Source organism: Drosophila elegans, unplaced genomic scaffold (genome assembly GCF_018152505.1).
Source record: "Drosophila elegans isolate 14027-0461.03 unplaced genomic scaffold, ASM1815250v1 contig_149, whole genome shotgun sequence".
In the NCBI taxonomy this organism is placed as follows: domain Eukaryota; kingdom Metazoa; phylum Arthropoda; class Insecta; order Diptera; family Drosophilidae; genus Drosophila; species Drosophila elegans.
The window spans coordinates 15,710,489-15,737,423 of NW_024545513.1; the positions used below are offsets into that span (position 1 = coordinate 15,710,489).

Below are 26,935 nucleotides of genomic sequence, written 5' to 3' on the forward strand. Positions count from 1 at the left end.
AGGCAGATGACTAAATTCAAATGAAAACATGTAAATGAATAATGCGACAAATATATTTAAATAAAACAAATTCAAAATATACGCTAACAAAATAATAAATTAAACATTCTATGAATTTATATTTGATAACTTTATTTGAATTTTTATTTTTTTTAATTGGTCTTGGTGGTGTTTTAAAATTTATATTGGTCAAAGCACAAAAAAAAAGAATTTTCAAAGTTGAAACATAAACAAACGGTTGATCTTTAAAAAGAAGAATTTTTCTACACATTTCTGCTATCTACAAAAAAACCAAACGGATTTTATAAAACTTAAACAAATTACTGAGGGCAACATCGATGTTTTTGGCGAAAAATATAAATTTTTTGTTTGAAATAATAAAAAACATTGATTAATACAAAATTTGCATCAATGTTTTTCCACATCTAATGGAATTGTTGTTGTGGACAACTTGGATCGAATCATGTGAAAATACATATAAAAGGTGATTTTGATTCCCTGCAAACGTTCAATTGGGGGATTTAGATATGCCCAGGCAAATATGTAATGATTGTAGAATCAATTTGGTAAATTGTATCTAACTCCAAAGATTAAAAAATAAATATTTGTGGTTTCTTAACGGGCCTTTGTTTTTTATAAATTCAGTCATATAAAACATACTTGCATTTTATATGGTTTTAACAGTGGGTAATAACTGGATCAGAGTAGTTAGTTTCGCTTTTATCCCTTCAAATTTGGTTTCCTTAAGCCCGATTGGTGGAAAAATTAAAAAACAGCCGGAAGCGGAAATTATATTTTTTTTTAACCAAAAGTTATAGATCTAGTTGTAATACTTTTATGTTTAGATATTTTTTGCGTGAAAGAAAGCGAAGTTAAATTGTATGTTCCTAGAAAAAATAATATTCAACAGACCCTTTCCACAGAGATCCATCCACCTTCCACCATCCGTTGACCGGAAGGTCCATTTGCCGTTCCAAATTTAAAATTTAACGGACTTTGACTGACTAATTTATGCGATAGTTAACCGATGTTTCTGCGGTGCAGCCCTCTTTCAACGCAGTCCATTCCTGAAAAAACGTTGGGATTTTTGAAAAGTATGAAACTTCGATTTCCACAGAGCATATCGACCATCCACTTTATTTGGCTCATAAGAACATAAAAAAAATGTTTGACCTGTAGACTTTGTTCGTTTTGACGAGCCACAGCTGTTGAGATCAGCAGCTAAATACCAAAAATTATCTCAATACACTTAATAAGTTAATTTACGAACTTGATTTTTCCCATATTCCTTTTCAGCTTCCTTCACATTAGTGATGCGGAAAAAATATCGGTAGTCGCCATAAAACATCGATGTTCCCAAAATGTTTAAAAATATCGATGCATCGATGTTTCCATCGGTGTTTTTCCACCTCTAACCTCTATCGACGATTCCCCACCTCTAACGGTCAACGGAGAACGTTCGCGTGGCTGCGCGCTGAGAAACGAAAAATAGCCAAAGCAAGGGCAAAAAACGCTGCTCACTCGTAAAACCCCAGTGCCTGCCGCCGGACTTTTCAAGAGTGTTTCCACTCAATTCTACGACAGTGCGGAGCTTGAAAAAAAAATACTTAAGACCGACAGAAAAAGAAGATAGAACGCCGAGCGCCTCAAAATGAGTGGGGATGTGGCCGTCGAGAATGTAAGTGCACGAAAAATTCTGTACTTTTTATGTAATTTAACGAAGGCCAAAGGAGGAAAGTGCAAACGTGTTGAATCGTGAGCCTGCCGCAAAACAAAAAAAAAATGGGTTCAAAATTGGGTACAACGAATAGTTGCAAGTGTACGGCTGCAGTCGGCGTCGCAGTCGACGTCGCTGCCAGCAGAGTGCGTAAAATGCAGGCAAAAAAAACCCCAAAAAAAAAAAAAAAAAAAAGAGCAAAAGACTTTTGGTAATTGACGAAAATGGCGACAATGCAAGTGGCAAAACGGTGAAGGTGGGGACAAAAGAGAGAGAGGGGAAAAGCAGAGGCAGACGAAATGTATTTGGCACAGTGTGCCCGCAGCTGAAATACCAAAACTGGTATTTTCACGGCCACTAAGCTTCGGTTTTCCTTGATTTCCCTTCTTTAATCAAAACTAAACTCTGTTCATAAGTTTTCCTTATTTTATTTTCCATCGCCTCTATGCTCTATTCTGCCTTATCAGTGTGCTTTCACCGTTTCTTGTTGTTACTGCCTAATTTGGTCACACTGGCATTTTCCACACACAAAAAATCACATGTGTTTGTTGTTTTTGTTGCCCTGTAGCGTTCATGTATGTAATTGCAAGTGTCCCATTTTGCAATTACATTTATATACAGAGGTTTTTTTATTTCTTCTGATAAGACAGATACATATGCCACCCCAAAAATAATCACTTGGGAAATATTATGCTGCAGCAGCAACAACAACAACAACCACCACCACCACCCAGTGTGTGTACAGTGTAGCCTTGATGCAGCGCCCACGTTAAAAGAAAAAAGAATTATGCTGCAAAGAGCGTAAAAAACGATTTTCTGTATTCTCCAGTGCATGTGTGTGCGTGTTCCATTGTTTGGCAGAAGTTTTCTTAGCCTATTCCAACCGATCCGGGAACAATTTCCAATTTCCTGTCGCCATCGCTCTCTGGCGGTTCTTCTTCTTCATCGCTTAACCCATTGCTGCTCGTTTCGAGTGAATTTTCCTACGCGGCATTTGTTAGGGTTGATTTTCACCACGTGGTGGGCGAATAGACACGAGATAATCACAAATTGTCGCCCGAAATCGTAAAAGAAGGCCATCCCACATAGGGAATCTGCAAGAGAGCAGCGCGGAATTCATCAGGGGACATGACGGATGCACAGGTTTCTGGCCCGGATTTACTCTCACTTTTTTATTTGACCCAGGTATAACTCTATCCACATCTCTCTCTCTCTCTCTCTCTCTTTCTCTCTCGTCCGCAGAATATCCACATACAAAATGGTGGCAGCTGTGAGGTATTTCAATCCAACGGGGTGACCACCAATGGACACCACCACCACCACAGCAGCAGCGGGAGCAGCGGCAGCAAGCATAAATCCTCCAGCAAGGACAAGCATCGTGATAAGGACAGGGAGCACAAGAGCTCCGGATCATCCAGCTCATCGAAGGATCACAAGAGCAGCAGTCGGTACGAGAATATAACGATTATAACCATCTGGAATAGTTAAAATAGGTCAACCCCCATGGGACATATGATATTGTTCACACTAAGTTGAAAATAATCAAGTAAAATACAACAAATCGATGAGAAATAGCAATCAGCAAATAAGACACTGTCTAGAATTATCTGGAATAGTCAAATAAGTAATAAGTAACACTATTCACATAAAGTTGAAAATAATCAAGTAAAATCTGAGAAATCGATGAAATAGCTCCATCTACCAATTGTATGTTGCTATTTTTTAACTAAACTATGCTTATGTTATATGTTTCAAAGAGGTTTTGTTAGACCAAAAAAGCATGTGAATACCCGAAAAATTTTGGGAAAACAGTTATTACAATTGAGAGAAACCTAATATATACATAATCCCATAAAAAAAAAGAACTGATTAAAATAGTAGAAATATGTTTTCCAGAAAATTTGGTAGTCTTTCTATCTTTAAGCTATTTTTGTCGAAACCCAAAACTTTTAAATAGGTAACAAGTACATTCGATATAGATATAGTAGCTCCTAAATTCATGAAAAACTACAATCAGACCAGTTTTATTCAATTACCTACACAAGCACGATAGTAATGAACATTTGACCCAATTGTTTCTCTGAGAGCTATAGCTTATAGTGCCCCAAAGGCGGCAGATCAGTAAGATTCCGACTATAAATCGTCGTATAAAGGCTTAAAATAACATCTTCAGTGGTATAAAATCAATAAATAAACATTTAATAACCCTCATTTTATGCATTATAGCGACAAGGATCGACACAAGAGCAGCAGCAGCTCGTCGTCGAAGCATCGAGACAAGGACAAGGAACGCGACGGTAGCAGCAGTTCGCATCGCAGCAGCTCCTCGTCCAGCCACAGGGACAAGGATGGAAGCAGCAGCGGCAAGCACAAGTCCTCGTCGTCATCATCATCCTCGTCCGGCCACCACAAGAGCTCCTCAAAGGACAAGGAGCGACGGGACAAGGACAAGGATCGCAGCAGCAGCAGCTCCTCCAGCCGGCATAAGTCCTCCTCCTCCCGTGATAAGGAGCGCAGCAGCAGCAGCAGTCACAAGAGCTCCTCCTCGTCGTCATCCTCATCAAAGAGCAAACATTCCAGTTCGCGGCACAGCAGCTCGTCATCGTCCTCGAAGGAACCGCCATCGTACGATGGAGTGTTTGTCAAGCCGGAGCCCGTTTCCCAACCGCTTATGCACTCTGGCCACGTCGATCCCTTCCAGATGCAGCAGCTAGGTGGCTACGATGCGTCTACCGCCATCAATTGTAACGGCAATGGCAACGATGGCGGAGCCAACTACAAGAACGGCTACGAGGAGTCAATTGTCGACATCAAGAAGGAGGACGAGAGTTTCAACAATCTGTCGCAAGCCAGCTCTTGCGATTACTCCATGTCCCAATTTCGTAGCGATGAGCCGCCCTTCGAGGTGAAGCACGAGCAGAGCTACACCGAAGAGGATAGCAACATTAACGATCAGTACGATGAGGCCGAGAATGAGATGGACGATGACGAGGAGGACGTTCCGCTGGCCATGCGAAAGCGCAAGCAGGAGGAACCCGATCAGGCCGATGGCGGCATGGATGACGACGACATTCCGCTGCTGGCGCGCAAGAAGATCAAGAAGGAGCATAAAGATAAGACCAAGAAGAAGCGGGTCATGATGGAGGCCGGCGATGAGTACGACATCGTCAAGCCCAAGAAGAAAAAGATTAAACAGGTAGGACCCCCTTGATAATTAGGTTGAAGTCAACACAAATGATTCAATAATTTTACTCTTTCGATCAGGAGTCCGTGGTCAAGATCGAAACCGTATCCCCCACCAAACGTCAGAAGATCAAGGAGGAGGAGGAGGAGGTGTGGAGATGGTAAGTAACTTTTGACTTTGTTTGCTGTTTACTGTTTTTATTGTTCCATTCAGCCATTTATATAGATAAAATATATAGAAAACAGTAACTGAACTCAAAGCAGTTGTTGCTATTATGATTTTAGCAATGTTTTCCATACTTTTAATTTAAACACAGAAATAATTAGTTAAATACTAAAAAGTTTCGAAGGGATAATTGAAACAATAAGATCCCAAGCTTCGAGAAAATGACTTTCCTTGCATTAAACTCACTTATGCAGCTAAGTTATGAGATAAAATAAGTTAAATGCAGTAGGTGTAATCCTACTTGCCAAATATAGTTGGCATAGGGATCTGGGGGCTTAATGAAAATATAACATTTCAAAAACTACGTTTTGATGTAGAATTTTGAATTACTTGCTTACCAAAATTAATTGATAACAAGTTGTATTAATTTTGTTGATAGTAAAAGTAATGTAAAGTAAAAGTCACACTTCTATAGTCAATCAATCAATCAGTTAATAAATATTGTGAACATTTGTACAGTGATTACTAAGCAATTTGATTTTATCATTTGTTTAAGAGTAGTTTTCAAGGCTTCAGCAGTCAACAGTTGAACTCTTTATAAAAACATTTAAACAGTATAACCATCTTTACAGTGATATGTGAGTAAAATCACTTTTTGCAAAGGTTATTCGAGGTGAAAGGCTTATGATTAATCATTGAAACAGGTAACTCGCGCGTTTGTAAAGCCTAATTTTTAAATTTATAGCGGGGAAAGCGTTCGATTTATATATATTAAACAAATAATTTGTTGGCCTTGCGATATATATATATACATATATATTTTTTTTTTTTTTACAAGTACCGGTCACAAAAACAACAACGTGTTGGTGTGACACGTGTGTGCGTGCCATGTGTTCACTGTGAATTTTGAATGTCACTGACCTACATTTTGAAAGTCACACACTGTGGCTACCGAAAGTTGTCTGTCGCGTGTGTTTTATTTGAGCTGGAGCGAATGTGGGCAGCAATAGATGGCAGCCACTGTGCGAGCGCCATTCGCCACGAAACGCATGCGCCGTCACCGCCCCCCGCCCCCTTTCACTACCTTCCCATGCTCCCAAATCAGCTGAGCTCCCCAAAAACACACTCACAAACGCACACAGTCGCAGGGGCGGTTTTGAGGTTAGGTCCGAACGCCGCTTCTTTGCGTAATATGATAAACTAAAACAAAACTATAGATCACAGATGACATCGGTCGTGTCGCGCTCTTTGGCGGCAGTACGTCTATTCGAAAACCGGAGTGTTTGCCTGGTTTTCGGGGAACAGATCGTGGCCATAGCCACAGTTGCGGGCAAAAAGAGAAGAGTGCGACGGAAGAGCGCTCAGGAAGAGCAAATTCGATGGTACGATGTGATTAGGGTGCTCCGCTCCTCCCATAGGGTGAACCCAATTCTCAATTCAGGGAACGAATTATATGCGTTCATTTTGCATGCATTGAATTTACTCTGGGGCAAAGTATTTTCGCAAAAAAAAAAAAAGTGTAAACAAATACCAAAACGCATGCATACTTGATAAAGTAAACCGCACACAAATATAACCTTTAATTTCACAAAAACGAGGTCAACATATCCACATTAAATGAAAGACGGGCATTTTGTTAGCATGAAAAGTATGACAAATCAACAAAAGCAATATTTTTACAGTATACGTGCGATAAAGTAAACCAATACATAACCAACTAAACTTGATTTTGCGCAAAAATATTCAATAAATTAATATTAAGATAAATGTTTACGTATGTCTATAAAAAAGTAAGAGCGCGCTCTTTGTTTATCGAATTCAAATCAATTACACATTATAAATAATAATATTATTTGATTGAAAATAAATAACGCAAAGCATTTCTTAAATAATAAATATTTTGAGTTTTAAAGAAATAAGTATTCAATAAACCTTTTTTTAAGTTATCTATCATGTTAAAGAAACCATTTTTGAAGGTTTTTTTTTCTTTAGGAAGGTTTAAAATGTACTACATTTATTTTCCAAAGATTTCCTGCTTAAAATTTCCCAAAAGTAGCAATGCCATTGAGATAAATGGGGTACTAACCTAACGATCCCTTGTTTTTGCAGGTGGGAGGAGGAGAAGCGTGCCGATGGCGTCAAGTGGACAACGCTGGAGCACAAGGGACCCGTGTTCGCTCCACCATACGAGCGGGTGCCCCGCAACGTGCGGTTCTACTACGACGGCAAGCCGCTGGAGCTTTCCGAGGAAACGGAGGAGGCGGCCACCTTCTATGCCAAGATGTTGAATCATGACTACTGCACCAAGGACGTGTTCAACAATAACTTTTTCAAGGACTTCCGCAAATCGATGACGTCCAAGGAGAAGGAGATTATCAAGGATTTCCGCAAGTGCAACTTCCAGGAGATGTTCAACTTCTTCCAGGCCGAATCCGAGAAGCGCAAGGCGGCCAGCAAGGAGGAGAAACTGATCAAGAAGAACGAGAACGAGGCGCTGATGAAGGAGTACGGCTTCTGTATGATTGACGGGCACAAGGAGAAGATTGGCAACTTTCGCCTGGAGCCGCCGGGTCTGTTCCGCGGCCGCGGCGAGCATCCCAAAATGGGCATGATCAAGCGACGCATCCAGGCCAGCGATGTGTCGATCAACTGCGGCAAGGAGTCGACGGTGCCATCACCGCCGAGCGGTTCGCGCTGGAAGGAGGTGCGCCACGACAACACGGTCACCTGGCTGGCCTCCTGGATCGAGAACGTACAGGGACAGGTGAAGTACATCATGCTGAATCCCTCATCGAAACTCAAGGGCGAGAAGGATCACATCAAGTACGAGACGGCGCGCCGTCTGGACAAGGTCATCGATAAGATCCGGGCCACCTATCGCGACGAGTGGAAGTCCAAGGAGATGAGGGTTCGCCAGCGGGCGGTGGCCCTCTATTTCATCGACAAACTGGCGCTGAGAGCGGGTAACGAAAAGGATGAGGATCAGGCGGACACCGTGGGCTGTTGTTCGCTGCGCGTGGAACATGTCCAACTGCACAAGGAGCTGAATGGCAAAGAGAACGTGGTGGTGTTCGACTTTCCCGGTAAGGATTCCATTCGCTACTACAACGAGGTCGAGGTGGAGAAGCGCGTCTTCAAGAACCTCGAGCTGTTTATGGAGCACAAGAAAGAGGGCGACGACCTCTTTGATCGACTCAACACCCAGGTGCTCAACGAGCATCTCAAGGAGCTGATGGATGGTACGCATATATATCCCTTGTCCCATTCACCTTTCTCCTTTCTCACCTTTCTTTCTTTACTTACTTGTGAAACTGTCTGACCCCGAACAAAATAGGACTCACGGCCAAGGTATTCCGTACGTACAACGCCTCGAAAACACTGCAAAGCCAGCTGGATCTGCTCACCGATCCGAGCGCTACGGTGCCGGAAAAGCTGTTGGCCTACAATCGCGCCAATCGTGCCGTGGCCATCCTCTGTAACCATCAGCGGTCCGTGCCCAAGGGTCACGAGAAGTCGATGGAGAACCTAAAGGAGAAGATCAAGGCCAAGCGTGATGCCATCGATGATTGCGAGGCCGAATATCATGTGAGTATATGCCAGTGTATGCTGCAGTTATTCAGTTACCATTATATGTTATATGTGATTCTCAACATGTTCCATCTTTTGCGATGCAGGATTTAAAGAAGGCAGCCAAACGGGGATCCGTGAAGGAGAAGGTGAATGCTGACAAGAAGGGCAAACAGCTGGAACGCCTGAAGGATCAGCTGAAGAAACTAGAATTACAAGAGACTGATAGAGACGAGAATAAGACCATTGCCCTGGGCACATCTAAGCTAAACTATCTCGATCCACGCATATCGGTGGCTTGGTGAGTGTCGTCCCGCTCAGTGCTTAACACTCTATATATTAATTATATGCTAATAATATTCCGTTTGTTCCGTTTGCAGGTGTAAAAAGCATGGAGTGCCGATCGAGAAGATATTCAACAAAACGCAAAGAACCAAATTTCTGTGGGCAGTGCACATGGCCGATGAGAATTATCGTTTTTAAATGTGTTCTCACAACCACGCCTACGGATACACTCAACGCCACCCACACACACACACACACACACACACACTCAAAAAGCATAGACAGCGCAGGTTAAAACACACACAAAAATAGAAAACCACGAATCCATAAAAACCACACCCACCACAAGGCCGGTTGATAGATTCCAGGTCATTCCGCATATTCCGTACATTCTCCAAGAGTTTATGCAATGAGTAGTGCATATGTCCAGCTTTTGGGGAAGTCGTTCCGGGATTTTGGGCCAAAAAGAACGAGAAGGATGAACCGAATTCGGGGGGGATCTGCGTCCTGCGTCCTGCGTCTGCGTCTGTTTTGTCTGCTTTTAATCGTTTGATTGTTTCAAGTGTGCACTACGCTGAAGTCTAACTTGCGAAATGTACGCACCAAACACACAAGCGCTCACACTTCTATATGGATATATATATATATATATATATATTAAACATAATATAATGGGAAAGACGTCACAGCAGCCTAAAAACAAAATAAGAACATCATTTTCTATGTTACCATCTACAACAAAGCAACAGAAAATTTTTTTTTTTTTGTCATATCGGACTTCTCTTACATTAATTAAACACATAAGAAAACTAAAAACGAAACAAACAAACAAAACGCAAGCAACAGAAAATTTTACGATTAACAGTTTTTTTATGTTTTACCTATAGTTGATTTTTGTTTAGCGAAAAATGTCTTTCATTATTAATTAATATTATTAATTATAAAAAAACTAATTAAAACTACGATAACGTATTTAAGTGCAAATTGAACAGAGAATCCTTGTAGCCCAACTTTTAGCATAGCATAATTTATTCAATCCAACTCTGATCCAGCGCAATTTACAAGACCCAGGAGACCCTGTGTATTGGATGTCGAGGTGGTTTTGTTTGTGTACCTTACCTTATGATTTTAGTTAAAATTAAAATAAACAAACGAATGTTAAATTCATTTGGAATCCTTTTTATACTTTAAGCCCTTATTGATATATAACGATAGACAGGTTTCAAATTCTGTTCTCAGATCCAAGCAACAACACGAGCAAGCAATTGCAATCAATCAATCAATGAACCAAAACCACAGCCAACAAACAGTCGCAGCGAAAACTCTAATCTGAAAGAATGGAACTTTATACATGTAGGATCTATTAGTATGTGCAATTAAGTAAGCTAAAACAAACACAGCCTGTAAAAATCGAGCGTCCATTTGGGGCCACTTTTCGTCCAGCGGCCCACAATCAAAATATATATATATTTATATATTTTGTAATTACTCAATTGCGTTGCAGACCGTACCGTTTTTATTCGAAACCCGCTGAACCGAGAGTGGATTTGAATGGAACTTTTAGACCTTATCCCCCTACCCATCGTGTATGATTTATAATGATCGATGATTGTATGTACTTTTAATTTTAAAATACGCAAATCGATGGAAATTTCGCCTCACCGCCCCCTAGAATAAATTGCAGATGCGCATTGCAAATAAAGAACGATCTTTATATATAAATAGCAACCCAAACACATATGATAATTAGTGATTAGTGAACACAAACATTTATATACGTATGTCGTGGATTCGCATACGGGAGCGGGACAATGCTTTCAAAAGGCAACAAAAGTTAAATAAACTAATTACGAACCCCTCTTCGCCCCGCCTCCTCCCACTCACATATAAACTTGGCATATTACAATATTGATATAAGCAAAGAAAAAACAAGAGACGAAATGATAAGAAAAAACCACTATTTTAAAAGAAAACAAAAACAAAATATATGGAAAAAAAAAACAAACAAACTTAAGCGTAAGTTAATGTAATTGTAATGGAATGATGCAAATATACATACAACATATATTTAATTTTAAAATTGAACCTCTAGTGTTTTTTTCCGATTTGTTCGGTGAATTATCCTAAGTTAAATATTAACTGCTTTGCTAAGGCTAAAACACTGATTTGTTGGTTGGAAACCCATGTTTTTTGGATACATTTTGACCAAATCTTGCGGTTTTGCACAGTACGAGATATCGAAACTCTTCATTTTTCGGCCATTTTCCAAACTCAAAATCTGAAAATCTTGCTGTTTTGCACAGTACGAGATATCGATCCTCTTCCATTTGCGGTCATTTTCCAAACTCAAAATTTGTTGGGGAAAAATGTGAAGAAAATAAAATGATCTGGTTTGAAAACCAATTGTTTGAGATTTTAACTAAAAGTTTAAAAAGGTGTGATTCTATATTTGTACTGTTGTGGCTTATTCAAAAATATATTTTCGCAAATCGTGTTTTTGGCCGGAAAACCGAATAAATAAACATTTTGAAGACCCTTTTGTTACAGTATGATTCGATTTAAAGAAGGTTTTATAGTTTTACATTGATAAGATAAGATGTGCATGATTTAATTATACAATTTTAATACAAGTTTACCATAAAGACAATATAACGGGTCTATATTTGTTAATTTAAATTGTTTTAAATCTAAAAACAGGCTCAATTTTAGCAGCGCAATATGTTAATTTGTTTAAAGAATAATGAATAATGAAATGAAGAACACATTTTTGGCGAATAGTAGGGGTATTCATAATCATTTTTTCTCATTCTAAATGAATTACTTAAAGCCGCCTCTTTTTTAAATAAAAATCGAAGCATAACGGTTAATCGAAGTGATATCGATAGCCCGACGGCGTTGCCACCTCTTGGCACTTAAATTTGACTTTTGCGCTAACGGAAGAGAAGAGGAAGAGATCGCGAGAAACGACGCGGTCACAAAAGAGACTCGTAAAAAGGTGGAAATTCATAGGAATTTAAGAAAATCGTTTCCTTTCCGAGATGCTGGGAATGACGGTGCCAGTGCAGCTCACAAAAATGCGTAACAGCGCCGAGGCAGTGGCGTCCATAGCCCGGGAGAAGGGATCGGGAACGGGATCCCTTGCGAAGGGTCAAGGACACGGGCAACAGGTGGACAAAGATCTGGCCACCATAATGGACGAACTGCAGCGGGATTACGGGGACTACAAGTACACGGTCTACCGGTGTGCCAGTAAATTTGTGGCGCTGCAAAAGATATTTCACAGTGAGTAGACTGCGCACAAGCAATAAACCTAAGCCCAAAAAAAAAACCACCAAGGACTAACCTCTAAATTGCAGGCGGTAAAATTCCCTACAAATTGGTTTTGGCCATTTTGGAGCGCCACAATCTGAGCGGCGGCTTGGAGCTAATGGTTCCCCCGTTTCAGTTGACCTCCCTGCTCCACGACGTGTACTTTGCCTGCGAAAAGCTGGGTCATTTCAACCAGGATTTGAACTACCAGCTGGACCGGGCCACCGGTCTGCTTGCCAACTTCCTCTGGAATGTCTACGATCCGCAACGCAGGCACTCCATTTCTCTACTCGAGATCAAGATCACCTTCATACTGCTCTGCAAGCTTTATAGCAGCGATCACCTGGTGGGCGATTTCTTTGGCCTGCTGGCGGATGCCAAGACGCAGATCATCTCCAGATACGCCTTCGAGCAGCTCCTGGCCACGCTGAGCAAGTTGCTCAGCTATCTGGGCGAGGGAAAGGCCTACGGGGACCATAATCTGCCGCTGACAATGGAGCAGAGCTTTGCCCGCTGTCCACATGGCGTTGGTGGACTAACCGAACAGCAGTTCCACAAACTCTGGACGGGAGCGGGTGTCCAGACACGATTCCTGATCTACGGCAATCTGCTGGCGCTGGTGAAACGCATCGAGGACACGGAGCACTTGATACACAGCAATTCGTGTGCCGGCTGCCGCAAGGAGCACATTGTGGGCATACGTTTCCGGTGCCAGGTGTGCCGCGATGTGTCGCTGTGCCTGCCCTGCTTCGCGGTGGGTTTTGCTGGCGGTCGCCACGAGCCGGGCCACCGGATGTGCGAGGTGTTCGTGGAGGATCAGCCGCCGTTGCGTTGGACTCGCCACCTGGCCAAGCTCTGCGGTTGGCTGACGATTCCCCGGAAGACGCACGAGGAGGAGCGTCGTGGCTTCTGCAATGCCCAGGAAAGTGGAGCCGTCTTGGGCCAATCTGCTGCCACGCCTATTCCCGCCGAAACGCGCAGTCTGCGCAGTAGTCAGTGCCAGGAGAAGGAGAAGGAAAAAGAGAGGGAGCACACAGTGATACTCCAGCAGCAGCAGGAGCTGTGCTCCCTGACGGGGCTGGCCAGCAAGGCATCCAGTCGACTGCAGTCCATCATCGATCGCTTGTTGCTGCAGAATGCGTGGGTTTTTATGCGTTGACAAACCCCGTTTTTGTGCAAAGCCTAAGGTTTTTGTTTTTCTTATAGGAAACTGGAAAGCCAACTGCAAACGGTGGCCACCGCATCCAGTTCGGAAATCTCACAGTTTCTCAGCGCCCATCAGAGTTTTCTGCTGCAGATCATTGAGGATATGCGCCAGCTATCGGTGGGATTGCCACAAATTGAACCCTATTACGCTCTACTTAACCACTTCTGCCATTTGCAGCACTCATCTGTGGCAGCTTCACCACCACCGCCGCCGCGAGAAGCTCCTCGTGTGGCACCTCCAGCAGCTCCTTTGGTCAGCTCCACCTTTCTCAGCTCCAGCACGCCGCAGAGGCAGATCTTTGACATGTATGCACCCGTTGGGGCCAATCTCACGCACTCCAGTAAGAATTTCAAATGAAAACAATCGATGAATCCTCAAACGTTTCTGTAATCTTCAGTAAATGGCGCCGAATTGAATAGAAGCTACTTGGAGGCCAACAAATCGGATTACTCCCTCAACGACATTAGCTTGTGGTTCGATCAGCGTCGCTCCAGTGTGCAGCCAGGACCTGGATCCCTGCCAGCTCCCCTGGCGCTGCCAATGCCCCTGGGCGCGCTGCTGGACCAGCAGCCGCCGGCAAATGGCGGCGATGGACGCGACACCGAGATGGTCAACTTCAAGCTGCTGCTGCACAAGGTCAAGGAGATCGTCGAGGACTCGTACAGCGACAATGCCGAACTTTCGGCGGCCACACAAAATCTGGAGAACGTCCTGGACAGCATCATCAAGAGCGAGGAGCAGCAGCGGCGGGTTAGCACGTGAGGATTCGGATGCCACATCGCCCTCATATCGATTCCAGCCAGACCAAGTCCACTATATAATAAGTTGTAATGTTATGTAAATGTTCAAATAATTCTGACTTCACAAATCATTCATATGGTTATACTATTAACATATCATTAAGAGTCGAAATATTCAGATTTTCCAATGCTATTTAAAAATGCTTTAATTTTCGCATAAATGCTTTAAGTTGTAGATGCAAAAATCTGACAAGAATGCAATACGATTAAACGTTGTTTTAAAATTCATTCAAAAAATGGCATACATTTCTTGTAAATGCTATATAGAATTTTATGCATAAATGCGGTCCTACCGCAGAGCACATATTATACAATTCTCATTTATTTTACTTCAGATTCTCCGACTTTAAGGACCTATTCTAAAAACAGGCATACATTTCTTATAAATGGTTTATGTTATCTGTGTACAAATCATAAAACGTACTTCTAAAGCAAGGAATGCAGTGCTATTCGGTAGCACTTGGGCTCAATATCACAGATGCCAGCACATCGCTGGCCATTTGCACCTGATGGAGATGCGTCAGCCGCTCCAGGCTCTGCTCGTGACTGGTTGCCGGCTTGAGAACCTCCTTCCAGGCTTCAAGCTCCTCGTTCAAGCTCGCCTCCAACTCCAGGGCCACATCGGCGGGCGCCTGGTTGTACTCGCTGACCTCCAGCACGGTAAGATTGCAGTGCAGCTGGAGGAGATCGCGCATCAGGCGATGCAGGAGCAGACGCAGTCGGTCATCCGTTTGGGCGTACACATGCCACAGCTGGCCGGGATCATCGCGGAGCAGCAAGATGCCGCACCATTGCGACAGCGGCTGGCGGTTGTAGAAGATGCGCTGGACAGGATTGGCCTCGGCGGTGGACGACTGAAAGGCTGCGCCAGCGCAAGATGCCTCTAGCAGATCGGAATCTGTAAAAGATTAGCTCTCAAAAGGGATCAAGAGGAGTTGTAAGGGGAAGACTACACACCCTGATCGCATTTCGCCTCCTGGGCTTGTATCAACTCGAACTGCAGCTTGGAGGCCAGCAGCTGCTCGAATGCCTCGCCATCCTGAGCCGTGTTAAACTCCAATTTCAGGGAGCAACGTGCTGTTTGCGTCATTATCACGGCCAGAAAGTCCTGGTGCAGCGTGGCGGGTGAAAAATTGGGTGCCAGTGACTCTGGCTCATCCAACAGTTTCTTAACATCGAAGCTAACCAGGTGCATCTGCCTGGGGGATGGCTCCTGCTCCGCTGAGCCCTTAATCTCGTACAGCACCATCAGTTGGAGCTGCTCCGCCTCGAGGAGATCGACCAGATTGAGTCGCACGACCATCACGGCGGAGCACTCGGGCGGTAGCTGACTCGCCTTGGCCACCGGCCGCCATTTGAGCAGCCTGCTGTGCTGGTCCTGGCAGGCCCAGAACTGCGCCAGCTGGTCGTAATCCAGGGGCGGCTGGCCATCCGCCTGCAGCGGCAATTCGTACAGGCGGTGCTCCAGGCTGTAGTCGCGGTGCGGTTCCAGTCGAACCAGCGGGCATACATCCTGGACGATGCTCAGACGGTGACTGCCGGTCAAGTTGACCAGGAGGGTGCCGCAGACGAGATAATCGCCGCAGACGCGGGTCCACACATCGCCGAACCGACGGAGCGGCTGCTTCTCCTCCAGCAGCAGTGAACGCTGGCCGGGCGGACCGAATTGCTGCAGATCCTGACTGATCTCGAAGTCCTTTTGGGTTTGCAAACGCAGCGTGGCCAGCTCCGCCCGGGCCGCCTTCACTTGCTCCTCCAGGCCCTTGAAATTGTGGAAGGCCAGGTCCGCAGCCTTGGAGGTGCTGGGCCCTTCCTCCTGCAGGGATGGCTCCTGGAAATCGCAGCACTGGCGCTTGCCATTGCCGAAATGCAGCTCCACGACGGCCTGGTAGGGAATGGGTCCATGGGCCATTTTGAATGCCACCACATCCTCGTGCTGCGCCACCAGCTCAAAGTTGCTGCCGTGTTCTTTGGGACGCCGCAGGACTAGCAGTACACTCCAGCATTGAATCAGCAGGTAGATCTCCTCCTGCTGCCACACAAACTTGCCCAATTTTAAGGGCAGCTCCTCCGGTGCCTGGATACTGCTGCAGTCCAGCTCCCCGCCCGTGGGTTCCACCGTCGGCAGAAAGGCGCTCATGGGTCCTGCATAGGCCTCCAGTTGGCTGGCCACCTGCTGCAGTCGCGTGCCTCGCAAATCGATGTGATGCAGCAGATCCTTGCGCCGGAATTCGTAGAACTTGAGGTTACGCGCCAGCAGCAGTGTGGAGGTGGACCTGAACCGGTCTCGCGGAGCTCCCAGGTGAAGATTGCCGCAGAAGGCGACCCGCGACCCCTGCAGCAGCAGCTCCGGCACATTATCCTGGACAAACGGCAGCATGGATGCGGAATACAAAATGTTAACAAGGCGGTTTTGAAGGGTAATCGATAGGTCGAACGATTTGGCGGGCAGCGATGACACCAGAACGATTACCAAACAGCAGAAGCTATCGATAGACAGATCTTTAAAACCATAATTTTCTAATTGATTTTTTAGTTTCCCAAAGCTCTAAAGAAAAAATGTCATATTATAAAATAATATGTTAAATACCATTTTTTCAAATCTTTATCCATACAGATTATGCATGATAGCACTGCATTGCCAAAACAAATGTTCATCTATTTGGTACGATTTCTGTGCAGAAGGCATTGAACATGAATTTCAAATCAATAAATTGCTGATTTGTGACCGATTTCATTCAGAAAACCAAGTATTATTACCAAAAAACAAACATTTGTTGTTTGTTTTTATCGTTTGCAACCGATTATTCAACAAGTTGGGCCTATCGAACGAACAGCTGATCGCTTGTAAGCGGCTAGAAGAAGACGGCACGGCACACAAACATTGCATTTCTCCGCCCGCGCGTCATCGATTCCCAGCTCTCTTTTGCTCTCTCCGCCCCCCCTCCCACAGTGCTCCCCTGCTGCCCTCCGCCCCACCAACCGCTCTGAAAGTGTGTGTGCGAGATTTCTGGTTCACGTTCTGATTGTATTTGTTGTGCCGTGCCTATGTATCTGTTACTGTTGCTGCATCTTCGTCTGCTCAAAGAAATCAAATCGAGTGCAACTTGCAACGCTCTTTTAAAATAAAACAAAACCGCTAGCCAACGCTTTATTTTGTTGCTCAGTGTTTTCGCATTTGCATGGGCAAGTAACAAACAAAAACGATAACAAAAAAAAAATAAGAGAATCAAAATAACAACAACAAAAACAGAGCAACTGAAGCGCAAACACGCAAAGTAGGGATTGTGAAAGCGAGATAGAAACAAACTAGGCATAATTTATAGCACACACAAAACGGCTAATTATAAAAGAAGAAGTGTGTTACTCGGAATCGATAAATAACGGGAGTCAAGGAGCGGGAACGGAGCCGGAAATTTTGGAATAAACCTACATACATACATAATATACATAGACGACAACAACAAGAAGAAGCGAACGCCCTCGCAGCTGTGAATCAGTCCGTCCCGTTTCCCCCGCTTCCAGCTCCTCTGCCTTCCACTTCCACTTCCAGCTCCGGATATTCGGTTTTGGATTCCAATTCGGACTCCGACTTGGCCTCGACTTCCACATCAATAAATTCACGTTATCCCACAACATGGTGAGTACAGGCGGATTATGCCGCCTTTTTCAAGTTGTTTTGGCCAAAAGCGGCAGTGGCAACAACACCCACATACACACACCCGGTTTTCTTGGCCAGGTTGTGAGCTCCATGGATGTGTATAGTTGCGGCAGTTTCCGACCAAACTTCGTGGCCAGCAGTTGGCTGCTTCCCACTGGAAGCACAGTGAGACACCCCTAAACGGAGACATCCGCGAAAAATTCTACCTTAGGATAACTTTGAGGTGAAATCACTGCGAATTACACACAACAGTTAAAGTGATTCAGAACATTTCAGCTCATTTATAAATGATATGACACGAATTTTACCCTCTAGAGCTTACAATATTATTAATATTAGTTAAATTAAAAAAATGGTGCATTTAAGGAGGCAACAATAAGTGTAATCATAAAATCTCCCAAAACCAAATTCTGTTTACAATATGTGACTAAACCTAGTTTGGGAATAAGTACAGTAATACCTCTGTTATTCGATCTTTAAGAGGCCGGAAAAATAGGTTTCACTGTCGAAGATTTTTGGGTTCGGAATTATCAAAATACATATTTTTTAAAATATTGATTAGTGCTCAAACTTATGTACTTATGAACATATCCTCGTTCTTTGCCCGAAAATAAAAATAAATCTCTTTTTTTTAAGTACCTACTAAAGAACTTAAAGCCACTTAAACCTAAGTAAAAAAAATCTAGTTTCCAAAAATGTTAAGGTACAAAACAAGGTTGAACTAAACTTGAAGGCATTATTTAAATTAAAATTATAAAATAAGGTGCTTAGGAGCATCATTTAAAATACTATTATAAGTTATTTTTTTAAAATTAAATTCACTGCAACCCTCTTTTAAAATATTCAAAAAGATTTTCAAACTTGTCATTTGGTTGAGTAAAAATTCTGTTCAATAAAAATTTACTTTACGATTTACAAAAATTACTATAAAAATTAGCCATGCAAGTTCAAGGATATCGTTTACTTTTTGTTATAAGTAAATATATGTATATTAAGAGTTAAAATAAATAGATATTTTGTTTGGAGCACCCAATTCATGTTAGTCCGTATAGACCGTACCAAGATTAGTTGTAGAAGTTTGGGCTGTAATCAAGAATTCAAAAAGTGTGTCAGTCGTAATCTTCGATCGAAAAGTGCCCTGACTTTATTGGGTTATTTGTCATTGTACTTGGAATCGAAACGTTTTTTAGTTAACCTTTTTACATACATCATTTTTGTACTTGTTCGGAAAAGAGTCAAGAAACTAGTCAAGATACTATACATACATCATCCATCCACCTGGGCACTTATCGCACTTGAGTGGGCAGCTAAGTTCATGCATCCATCGCTGCATTTATCCCACTTGAGTTACAGTAGTACCTAGCACATATACATTTCTGGAAATTGCCAAGATACTGGATACTGGCCGCACATTAATCCACGCGAGTTGCTAACTAAATTCGAGTCCATGTTCCCACAGAGCCCGCCCATCGTCACGCGACGGAGCGCGCAGCAGGCGAAGATGCAGACGCGGGCAATGGCCAATAAATCGGCGGCGGCGGGAGTGATCGGCGGTTCTGCCAGCACAGGCACCGCCACCGGCACCGGCAGCAAAAGCAGCGCCAGCAGCGCTATCAACAGCGGCACCGGCGATTCGCGAAAAGCGAACAAACCGAGTGCAGCGCTCTTGGAGGCGAAACGTCGAGCGCGGAATATGCTCAAGAACCAGAGCAACGCCATGCAGGAGTCCATCACCGATATATTCCAGAATGTGAGTAGAGTATCTATAGAGGATCTGTCCAGTGACCAGACTAACTATGTTTATATTTACCCCTCATAAGGCTGTCAATTGCAAGGATCTGGTGCGAAAACCCACAGCCCTGATCTACGATGAGTCCATGAGCCAGCACTGCTGCTTGTGGGACAAGGAGCACTACGAGTGTCCCGAGCGTTTCACACGCGTCCTCGAGCGGTGAGTTCAAAGATTGAGATATCATAGATATTGCAAAAAACATCATTATAGCACAATGTATACAATTTTACTTATAATTTTTGACTTGAAAGCGGCAGTTCAGTTTTTATTTTATTTTGAAATTTAATATTTAAATAGGTATTACTTAGTTAACAAAACTTTACATGTTTTATTTTAGCTACTAGCTATTATGTAAAAAAACATTTGCAAAATAAATATAAACAGCTAAACAAATTTCTAAAAAAAAAAACACTTGAACCTAATTGCCAATTTTAAGCGAGGGTTTTTTTCTACAAAAACATTGCAAAATAAATATAGACAGCTGAAAAAAATTCTAAAAAAAAAAACACTTGAACCTAATTGCCAATTTTAAACATGTGTTTTTTTTTTAGCAATTACTTATTATATACAATATTTTAGCTCTCCGTTTTTTATTATTTATTCGGTGCTTACATAAATTATTTATAATTTTAAACCAATTTGAAGTAATAAAGGTTTAACTTTTTTCATAATATTTTAATAAATAAAAGCAATGCAGTTTCATATTTGTATAATTATTGTTATCCTTTTTTCAAATATTAATTGAGTTCAAAGTCGAAAAGAAATTATGTTTTTGCTTAAAAACTTAAAAAGCTTTTACAAAATTTAATTGTGTAAAAATATTAATAATATTTCATGATTAAACAATTGTATATATATATATATATATATTTAATCCTTGAACAATTGTATTAAGATTTCCTTCCGTAATCTTCTCCAGCTGCCGTGAACTGCATCTCACGGAGCGCTGCATGAATCTGCCGTCGAGATCGGCCACCAAGGAGGAGATTCTACGCCTGCACACGGAGGAGCACTTCGAACTCCTGAAGTCGACCGCCGGGATTCGCGATGATGAGCGCATGGAGGAGCTGAGCTCCCGCTACGATTCAGTTTACATACATCCGGTGAGCAATTGGTGCCCTCTACGATGTGCGATGTGGAATGTGGGATCCGTAGAACAAAGCACACAATGCACCCAATGCTTGCACTTAATTAGCTTATTTTATTATATTTTCGCTTGATTGCTTGCGAAGATTGTGGCGTTTTTAGTTTACTGACTTGATAGATGCAAATTGAAGCAGATTAGATTAGATGCGGCCCATTGCACAGGCATTTCTATATAGGGACAGTGCGTTTCACAATTCTATTACAATCGAGAAGGCAACAAATACAGTAAGGCAGAAGCTTAAAACATATATTTTATGCAGAATCCCATGTTTAATATTAATTTATTATTATTTATTCCATATTGATTATAGACGAATTTATTTAAGTTAAATTTTCTATTCTTTTCTGTTTTCTTTAAATATTTATGATTTCGTATGGCTTGGTTAACGAATTCCATTCATTATTAATTGTTTTAGCTTAAGTTATTTATGGTTCTCGTCTTTACCATCTTACCATTGTTAGTGCCTTAAAGTTTCAATTTGATCTCCCCCGGCAAATCAATCTTTTGGCAATCCTAATGCTCTGAAACGCACTGTAAATTCATATAATCGTAATGCTCTGAAACGCACTGTAAATTCATATAAATATAAACAAGTTCTTACGTGGAGAAACCTATTTGTGTTCAGTCTTAGATAAGATTCATGGCGTTTTATTAGCTTTGGCTAGATTATGCAGAGCACTGATAACCTCCACCTCCACCGCCTTTTTCCCCGCAGTCCACTTTCGAGCTTTCCTTGCTGGCCACCGGCTCCACCATTGAGCTGGTGGACCAACTGATCGCTGGAAACGCACAGAATGGCATGGCCATCATCCGGCCACCGGGTCATCATGCCATGGTGGCCGAGTTCAATGGGTATTGTTTCTTTAACAATGTGGCACTGGCCACCCAGCATGCCCTCGATGTCCACATGCTACAGCGCATTCTGATCATCGACTATGACGTCCATCATGGGCAGGGAACACAGCGGTTCTTCTACAACGATCCCAGGTGAGTTGAGAACTTGAAATGAAGTAATAGCAAAAATTATAGTTTTTAATTTAGATATATATTGATATATTTATTTCGATATCTCGAAAACTATAAGTGCCAGGGATTTGGGATTCAATATGCAGATTGTAGCTATGCCTACGCAGCGAAAGATTATTTTACAATTTTTCCACGCCCACTTTAACGCCCACAAATCGAAAAATTTGTTCGGGGTCAGTCATTGGGCAGTGTATGTAAAATTTGGCCATATCTAATGAGGCACTTAAAAATTTTCCAAATTACATTATTTTTTTTTAAAGTTATTAGCATAAGTGTAAATTGTTGTAAATTTGAAAACTTGAGGTAGATGGCGCCACTATAGCACTATAGGCCTATGGGAACGCTACCCTCTTGTTTTTATTAGATTTAGATATTTAAAGGAAATTAATATTTATTTATTTATTTATACAATGCTAACTAATAGTTAAAACTAGGAGCTAACAAAAATAGTGGTTAGAGCTATAGCTGCAAGAGGCCTTCAGCTCTGAAGGTGGTTTAGTATTTTATGCTAACATTTTTTAATTATTTATTTTATATTATTATTCTACTTATAGTTTTATAAATATATACATTTTCCGGTGATCTAATATACCTTAGGAATAGTTTATATTTTGTAGATTATATTTGTGTTTTCTAGGAAAGTGAGGATCATCAATATATATTTGCAGGGTGATCTACTTCTCCATCCATCGCTTCGAGCACGGCAGCTTCTGGCCGAACCTGCAGGAGTCGGACTACCATGCGATTGGATGGGGTCCCGGCACGGGCTACAACTTCAACGTGCCCCTGAATGCGACGGCGATGACGAACGGCGACTATTTGGCCATTTTCCAGCAGCTACTGCTGCCGGTGGCCCTCGAATTTCAGCCAGAATTGATAATGGTCTCCGCCGGCTATGATGCGGCACTGGGATGTCCCGAGGGCGAAATGGAGGTGACACCGGCCTGCTATCCGCATCTGCTCAATCCTCTGCTCCGGCTGGCCGACTCCCGCGTCGCCGTCGTCCTCGAGGGCGGCTACTGCCTGGAATCACTGGCCGAGGGGGCCGCCCTCACACTCCGCTCCCTGCTCGGCGATCCATGCCCCCCGCTGGTGGAGCCGGTGCCCCGACCCCGGCCCGATCTCGTCCAGGCGCTGCTCAGCTGCATCGCCGTGCACCGGCCCCACTGGCGTTGTCTGCAGCTCCAGCAGACCTACGAACCCGCCGAACTGGCGCTGCTGGACCGGGAGGAGCAGAAGGATCTGCACCAGGTGCTGCGCCATTGGGTGGGCGGACCGCCGCCAACGAATCGCTATCCGACACGGGGCACGGCCATTCCGCTGCCCGCGGATACGGAGGCGCGCAATCGGGCTCGCCTGCAGGTGCTGCGCACGGAGACCAAGCTATCGATACCATCGGTACGCGTGTGCTATGCCTACGATGCCCAGATGCTGTTGCACTGCAACCTCCACGATGCCGGGCATCCGGAGCAACCGTCCCGCATCCTGCACATCCATCGGATGCACGACGAGTACGGTCTGCTGCCGCGCATGAAGCAACTGGCGGCCCGGGCGGCCACCACGGACGAGGTGTGCCTGGCCCATACGCGAGCACACGTGAACTCGGTGCGTCGGCTGCTGGAACGCGATCCGGAGGAACTGCATCAGGTGGCCGGTGGCTACAATTCGGTGTATCTGCATCCGCGCACCTTCGATTGTGCCACCCTGGCGGCCGGATCGGTGCTCCAGGCGGTGGACAGTGTGCTGCGTGGCGAGTCGCGCAGCGGCATCTGCAATGTCCGGCCGCCGGGACACCATGCCGAACAGGATCAGCCGCATGGTTTCTGCATCTTCAACAATGTGGCCATTGCAGCGCAGTATGCCATCCGTGACTTTGGCCTGGAGCGTGTGCTCATCGTGGACTGGGACGTGCACCATGGCAACGGCACACAGCACATCTTCGAGGCGAATCCCAAGGTGTTGTACATCAGTCTGCATCGCTACGAGCATGGCGCCTTCTTTCCCAAGGGACCCGACGGCAACTACGATGTGGTGGGCAAGGGTGCCGGCCGTGGCTTCAACGTGAATATACCCTGGAACAAGGTGAGTGTGTGGGTCACCCATTTTCCCCCCATTTTTCACCCCATTTTCCGCCCATTTTTCACCCCATTTTCCATCCACTTTGGTGACCACAGCTAATCCCTAATCTCCATTGCATTGCAGAAGGGCATGGGCGATCTGGAGTATGCATTGGCCTTCCAGCAACTGATCATGCCCATTGCATACGAGTTCAATCCGCAGTTGGTGCTGGTCTCGGCGGGATTCGATGCGGCCATCGGTGATCCGCTGGGCGGCTGTAAGGTGACACCCGAGGGCTATGGCATGCTCACCCATTGGCTGTCGGCGTTGGCCGGCGGGCGAATCATCGTCTGTTTGGAGGGTGGCTACAATGTCCATTCCATATCGTATGCCATGACGATGTGCACTAAGACGCTGCTGGGTGATCCAATGCCGACGCCCCGATTGGGCGCCATTGCTGGCCAGAAACCGGCAACGGTGGCCTATCAGAGCTGTGTGGAATCGTTGCAGTTGTGCCTGCACATCCAGCGCAAACATTGGCAATCGCTGGAGTTCGTGGGACGGCGACTGCCACGCGATCCGGTTGTGGGCGAGAACAATAACGAGGATTTTCTTACCGCCTCCTTGCGGCAGTTGGATATCGCCAATGACGACGCTCCGGGGGCGGCGGGCGAAGATGCCGGCGATCAGAGCGCTTGCGGCGGGGAGCGGCCCAGCGGCAGCAAGCCCAAAGTCAAGGTAAAAACGCTCACCGAATTTATTGCGGAGCATAAGGAGGTACGACACGATCAGCATTGCATTTCTCCATCGTCTGGCCATCAACATTAATCGCTTCTTTTTTCCCCATCCGCGTTTCTATCTTTCAATCCATTTCATGTGATTCCGTTTCCCTCTCCGTTGCAACTCTCGTTCGAAATCCGGATTACGGATTACGGATTACGGATTCCGTTCAGGCCCTCGAGCAGAACGAAATGTACGCCGTATATCCGCTAAAGACGTGCCCCCATTTGAGTCAGCTGCGACCGCAGGCGGCGCCGCAATGTAAGCCACTCGAGTCCAAGCTTCGTTTGCCCAAAATAATAGCACTTTTATTGGCATTTATTTGCTTTTATTTTTTAATTTGAGTCCGAAAATTTGCATTTATTGATTCAATTCACCATTTGTACTTAAAATCGTTCAATGTATTTTTTTCGACTAAAAACTAAGTTTAATATACCCTAGAAGCTATTAAATAATATATAAATTTCGATGATGATTTTGTGCTCAATTATTCCATTGTTGCTATGAAATCGTTTTCCGATTTTAATAAAATTAAAAGAGTAATTCTGAAATTCTAAACTATTACTAATATTTCAAAAACAATATAAAAGTTAAATTTGTTTTTAATTAAATTTTTTTTTTCATTTATATCATTTAACCATGATGCTTTAGTCGTTCGATTTTAATGAAATGTAAATAGTATTACTAAATTATTAAGCCAAATACTAAATTGCAAAGAACTAACAAAAATGTAAACACAACAAAGTGCTATTATTTTGTCTTGTCTTAAAATGCATTTGCATTTGTTTTTCTATTTATTGAATTATTGGTTATATATGTATGTGCTGTGGTGCCAGAAATTGGAAATTGGTTACTTTTCAAAATTATTTATTGTTTATTGGTATTGTTTTTGCATCTGGCATGCAATTATTTGTGCTTGGAGGCTGTTTCTCTGTGTTTTTAGTTGGTTTTTTCCCCTGATTTGTGTTGCTTTGTTTAAAAAGAAAATTTGCTTAAAATTTTTGTTGCTATTTATATTTTTGCCGCATGATTGAATTTTTCGCACTTTAATTTATTGCGATTAATGTTAAACAATGGGAGGTGTAAGCAAGTGTTTTATTTTATTGAAATATTTTGTATTGATTTATTAAGTTGCCATTGATTCCTGTTGATTAAGCTCGAAATCGGTGTTTAATGTATGATAAATGTATCGCTTTCGCATGCTTTTTATTTTGTTGAACAATTTTTCTATTAGTCAATAGCCAATGAACGTTAAAATAATGACATGTTGTATTTTGCTACTTTCTGCCAACAGCAATAAACAGTTCGGAGGTGTGCAGTGTGTGCGGAACGAGGGTGGAGAACTGGGTGTGTCTGAGCTGCAGGATGGTGGCCTGCGGACGGTTCATGAACGCGCACATGGAGCTGCACTCCGTGGAGTCGCAGCATCCGCTGGTGATGAGCATCGGCGACCTGTCCGTGTGGTGCTACGCCTGCTCCTCGTACGTCGACCATCCCCGATTGTACGCCTTCCTCAATCCGCTGCATGTGGCCAAGTTCCAGGAGCCGATGCCCTGGACGTATGCCTGTGCCAAGCGCGACGACGGCTGTTATCCACTGGGACCAGATGGGCGGGATGAGGACGACGACGACGACGTCGCCGCCGGCGGCAGCAGCTGCAGTGGCATCTGTTTTCAACTGCAGCACAACAACTGACCCTTGGCCATCCGTGTGCTCAATGCCCTCACGGACTACATGTGCACGCTCTGCCCGCCACTCAGACACCTGATCCAGTTCCTGGCCGAACACCTCTGGCCACTGCTGGAACGCATTTACCTTAACCTCTTGCATTACTTCCTGGCCCACTGAGCCCCAAAGCCCAAAATCCTAGAACCTGCATCCTGCATCCTGCATCCCGAATCCCGCATCCCGCCTCCAAAATCCCATTTGCCCGTAAACAAACAAACAAACAAGAAGAAAACAAAAAAATATATACAACTGGAAATTATTGTTAATTCGGGAGCTGCCAGCGAGTCGGGTACTGGTGATCCTGATCCTGGCATTTGGCACCTGACTCCTTCTCAAATTTATACAAATGCAAATTGTTAATGTTATCAACTAATGTTCTAATAAAGACTTCGATATATATATATTTTAGCCAGCAATTTGGTTTAATTTCTGCTAGTTAACAGGTTTTTTTTACCTGATTACCCTTTTATTAATTTTAAACAATATAAATTATAATTTCTGGTTTTAAA

General features: G+C 43.6%; 4 protein-coding genes across 10 annotated transcripts; 3 read left to right on the forward strand and 1 right to left on the reverse strand.

Annotated features, from left to right (window-relative positions):
• The first annotated feature begins 1,422 nt into the window (after positions 1 to 1,422).
• Positions 1,423 to 11,003, forward strand: LOC108137683 (DNA topoisomerase 1). 3 transcript variants are annotated; one of them, XM_017259543.2, is made up of 8 exons: positions 1,423 to 1,678; positions 2,960 to 3,165; positions 3,944 to 4,913; positions 4,982 to 5,061; positions 7,176 to 8,305; positions 8,401 to 8,651; positions 8,741 to 8,934; positions 9,014 to 11,003. In XM_017259543.2, the coding sequence occupies exons 1-8, from the start codon at positions 1,652 to 1,654 to the stop codon at positions 9,114 to 9,116; spliced, it is 2,961 nt and encodes a 986-aa protein (XP_017115032.1). In that variant the 5' UTR covers positions 1,423 to 1,651; the 3' UTR covers positions 9,117 to 11,003. The 3 variants fall into 3 exon arrangements, with proteins under 3 accessions (XP_017115032.1, XP_017115033.1, XP_041564750.1); XM_017259544.2 differs by lacking the exon at positions 1,423 to 1,678 and adding an exon at positions 1,932 to 2,860; XM_041708816.1 differs by lacking the exons at positions 1,423 to 1,678; positions 2,960 to 3,165; positions 3,944 to 4,913; positions 4,982 to 5,061 and adding an exon at positions 6,276 to 6,448.
• An 856-nt stretch (positions 11,004 to 11,859) lies between these two features.
• On the forward strand, positions 11,860 to 14,462 carry LOC108137736 (dystrophin). The gene is made up of 5 exons (XM_017259634.2): positions 11,860 to 12,200; positions 12,275 to 13,367; positions 13,434 to 13,551; positions 13,612 to 13,774; positions 13,832 to 14,462. The coding sequence occupies exons 1-5, from the start codon at positions 11,957 to 11,959 to the stop codon at positions 14,194 to 14,196; spliced, it is 1,983 nt and encodes a 660-aa protein (XP_017115123.1). The 5' UTR covers positions 11,860 to 11,956; the 3' UTR covers positions 14,197 to 14,462.
• A 76-nt stretch (positions 14,463 to 14,538) lies between these two features.
• LOC108137737 lies at positions 14,539 to 16,653 on the reverse strand. Of its 2 annotated transcripts, none has more exons than XM_041710800.1 (2): positions 15,192 to 16,653; positions 14,539 to 15,117 (listed from the first exon to the last, which is right to left on the reverse strand). In XM_041710800.1, exons 1-2 carry the CDS (start codon positions 16,612 to 16,614, stop codon positions 14,681 to 14,683), a joined length of 1,860 nt encoding a protein of 619 aa, XP_041566734.1. In that variant the 5' UTR covers positions 16,615 to 16,653; the 3' UTR covers positions 14,539 to 14,680. The 2 variants fall into 2 exon arrangements, with proteins under 2 accessions (XP_041566734.1, XP_017115124.1); XM_017259635.2 differs by having other exon boundaries at positions 14,539 to 15,132.
• A 479-nt stretch (positions 16,654 to 17,132) lies between these two features.
• On the forward strand, positions 17,133 to 26,834 carry LOC108137679 (histone deacetylase 6). 4 transcript variants are annotated; one of them, XM_017259536.2, is made up of 9 exons: positions 17,133 to 17,874; positions 19,355 to 19,645; positions 19,716 to 19,846; positions 20,607 to 20,790; positions 21,550 to 21,821; positions 22,529 to 23,942; positions 24,063 to 24,695; positions 24,884 to 24,959; positions 25,993 to 26,834. In XM_017259536.2, exons 1-9 carry the CDS (start codon positions 17,872 to 17,874, stop codon positions 26,391 to 26,393), a joined length of 3,405 nt encoding a protein of 1,134 aa, XP_017115025.1. In that variant the 5' UTR covers positions 17,133 to 17,871; the 3' UTR covers positions 26,394 to 26,834. The 4 variants fall into 4 exon arrangements, with proteins under 4 accessions (XP_017115025.1, XP_017115027.1, XP_017115028.1 ...); XM_017259537.1 differs by lacking the exon at positions 17,133 to 17,874 and adding an exon at positions 18,020 to 18,118 and having other exon boundaries at positions 24,872 to 24,959; XM_017259538.2 differs by lacking the exon at positions 24,884 to 24,959 and having other exon boundaries at positions 17,134 to 17,874; positions 25,993 to 26,086.
• The last annotated feature ends 101 nt before the right edge of the window (positions 26,835 to 26,935 follow it).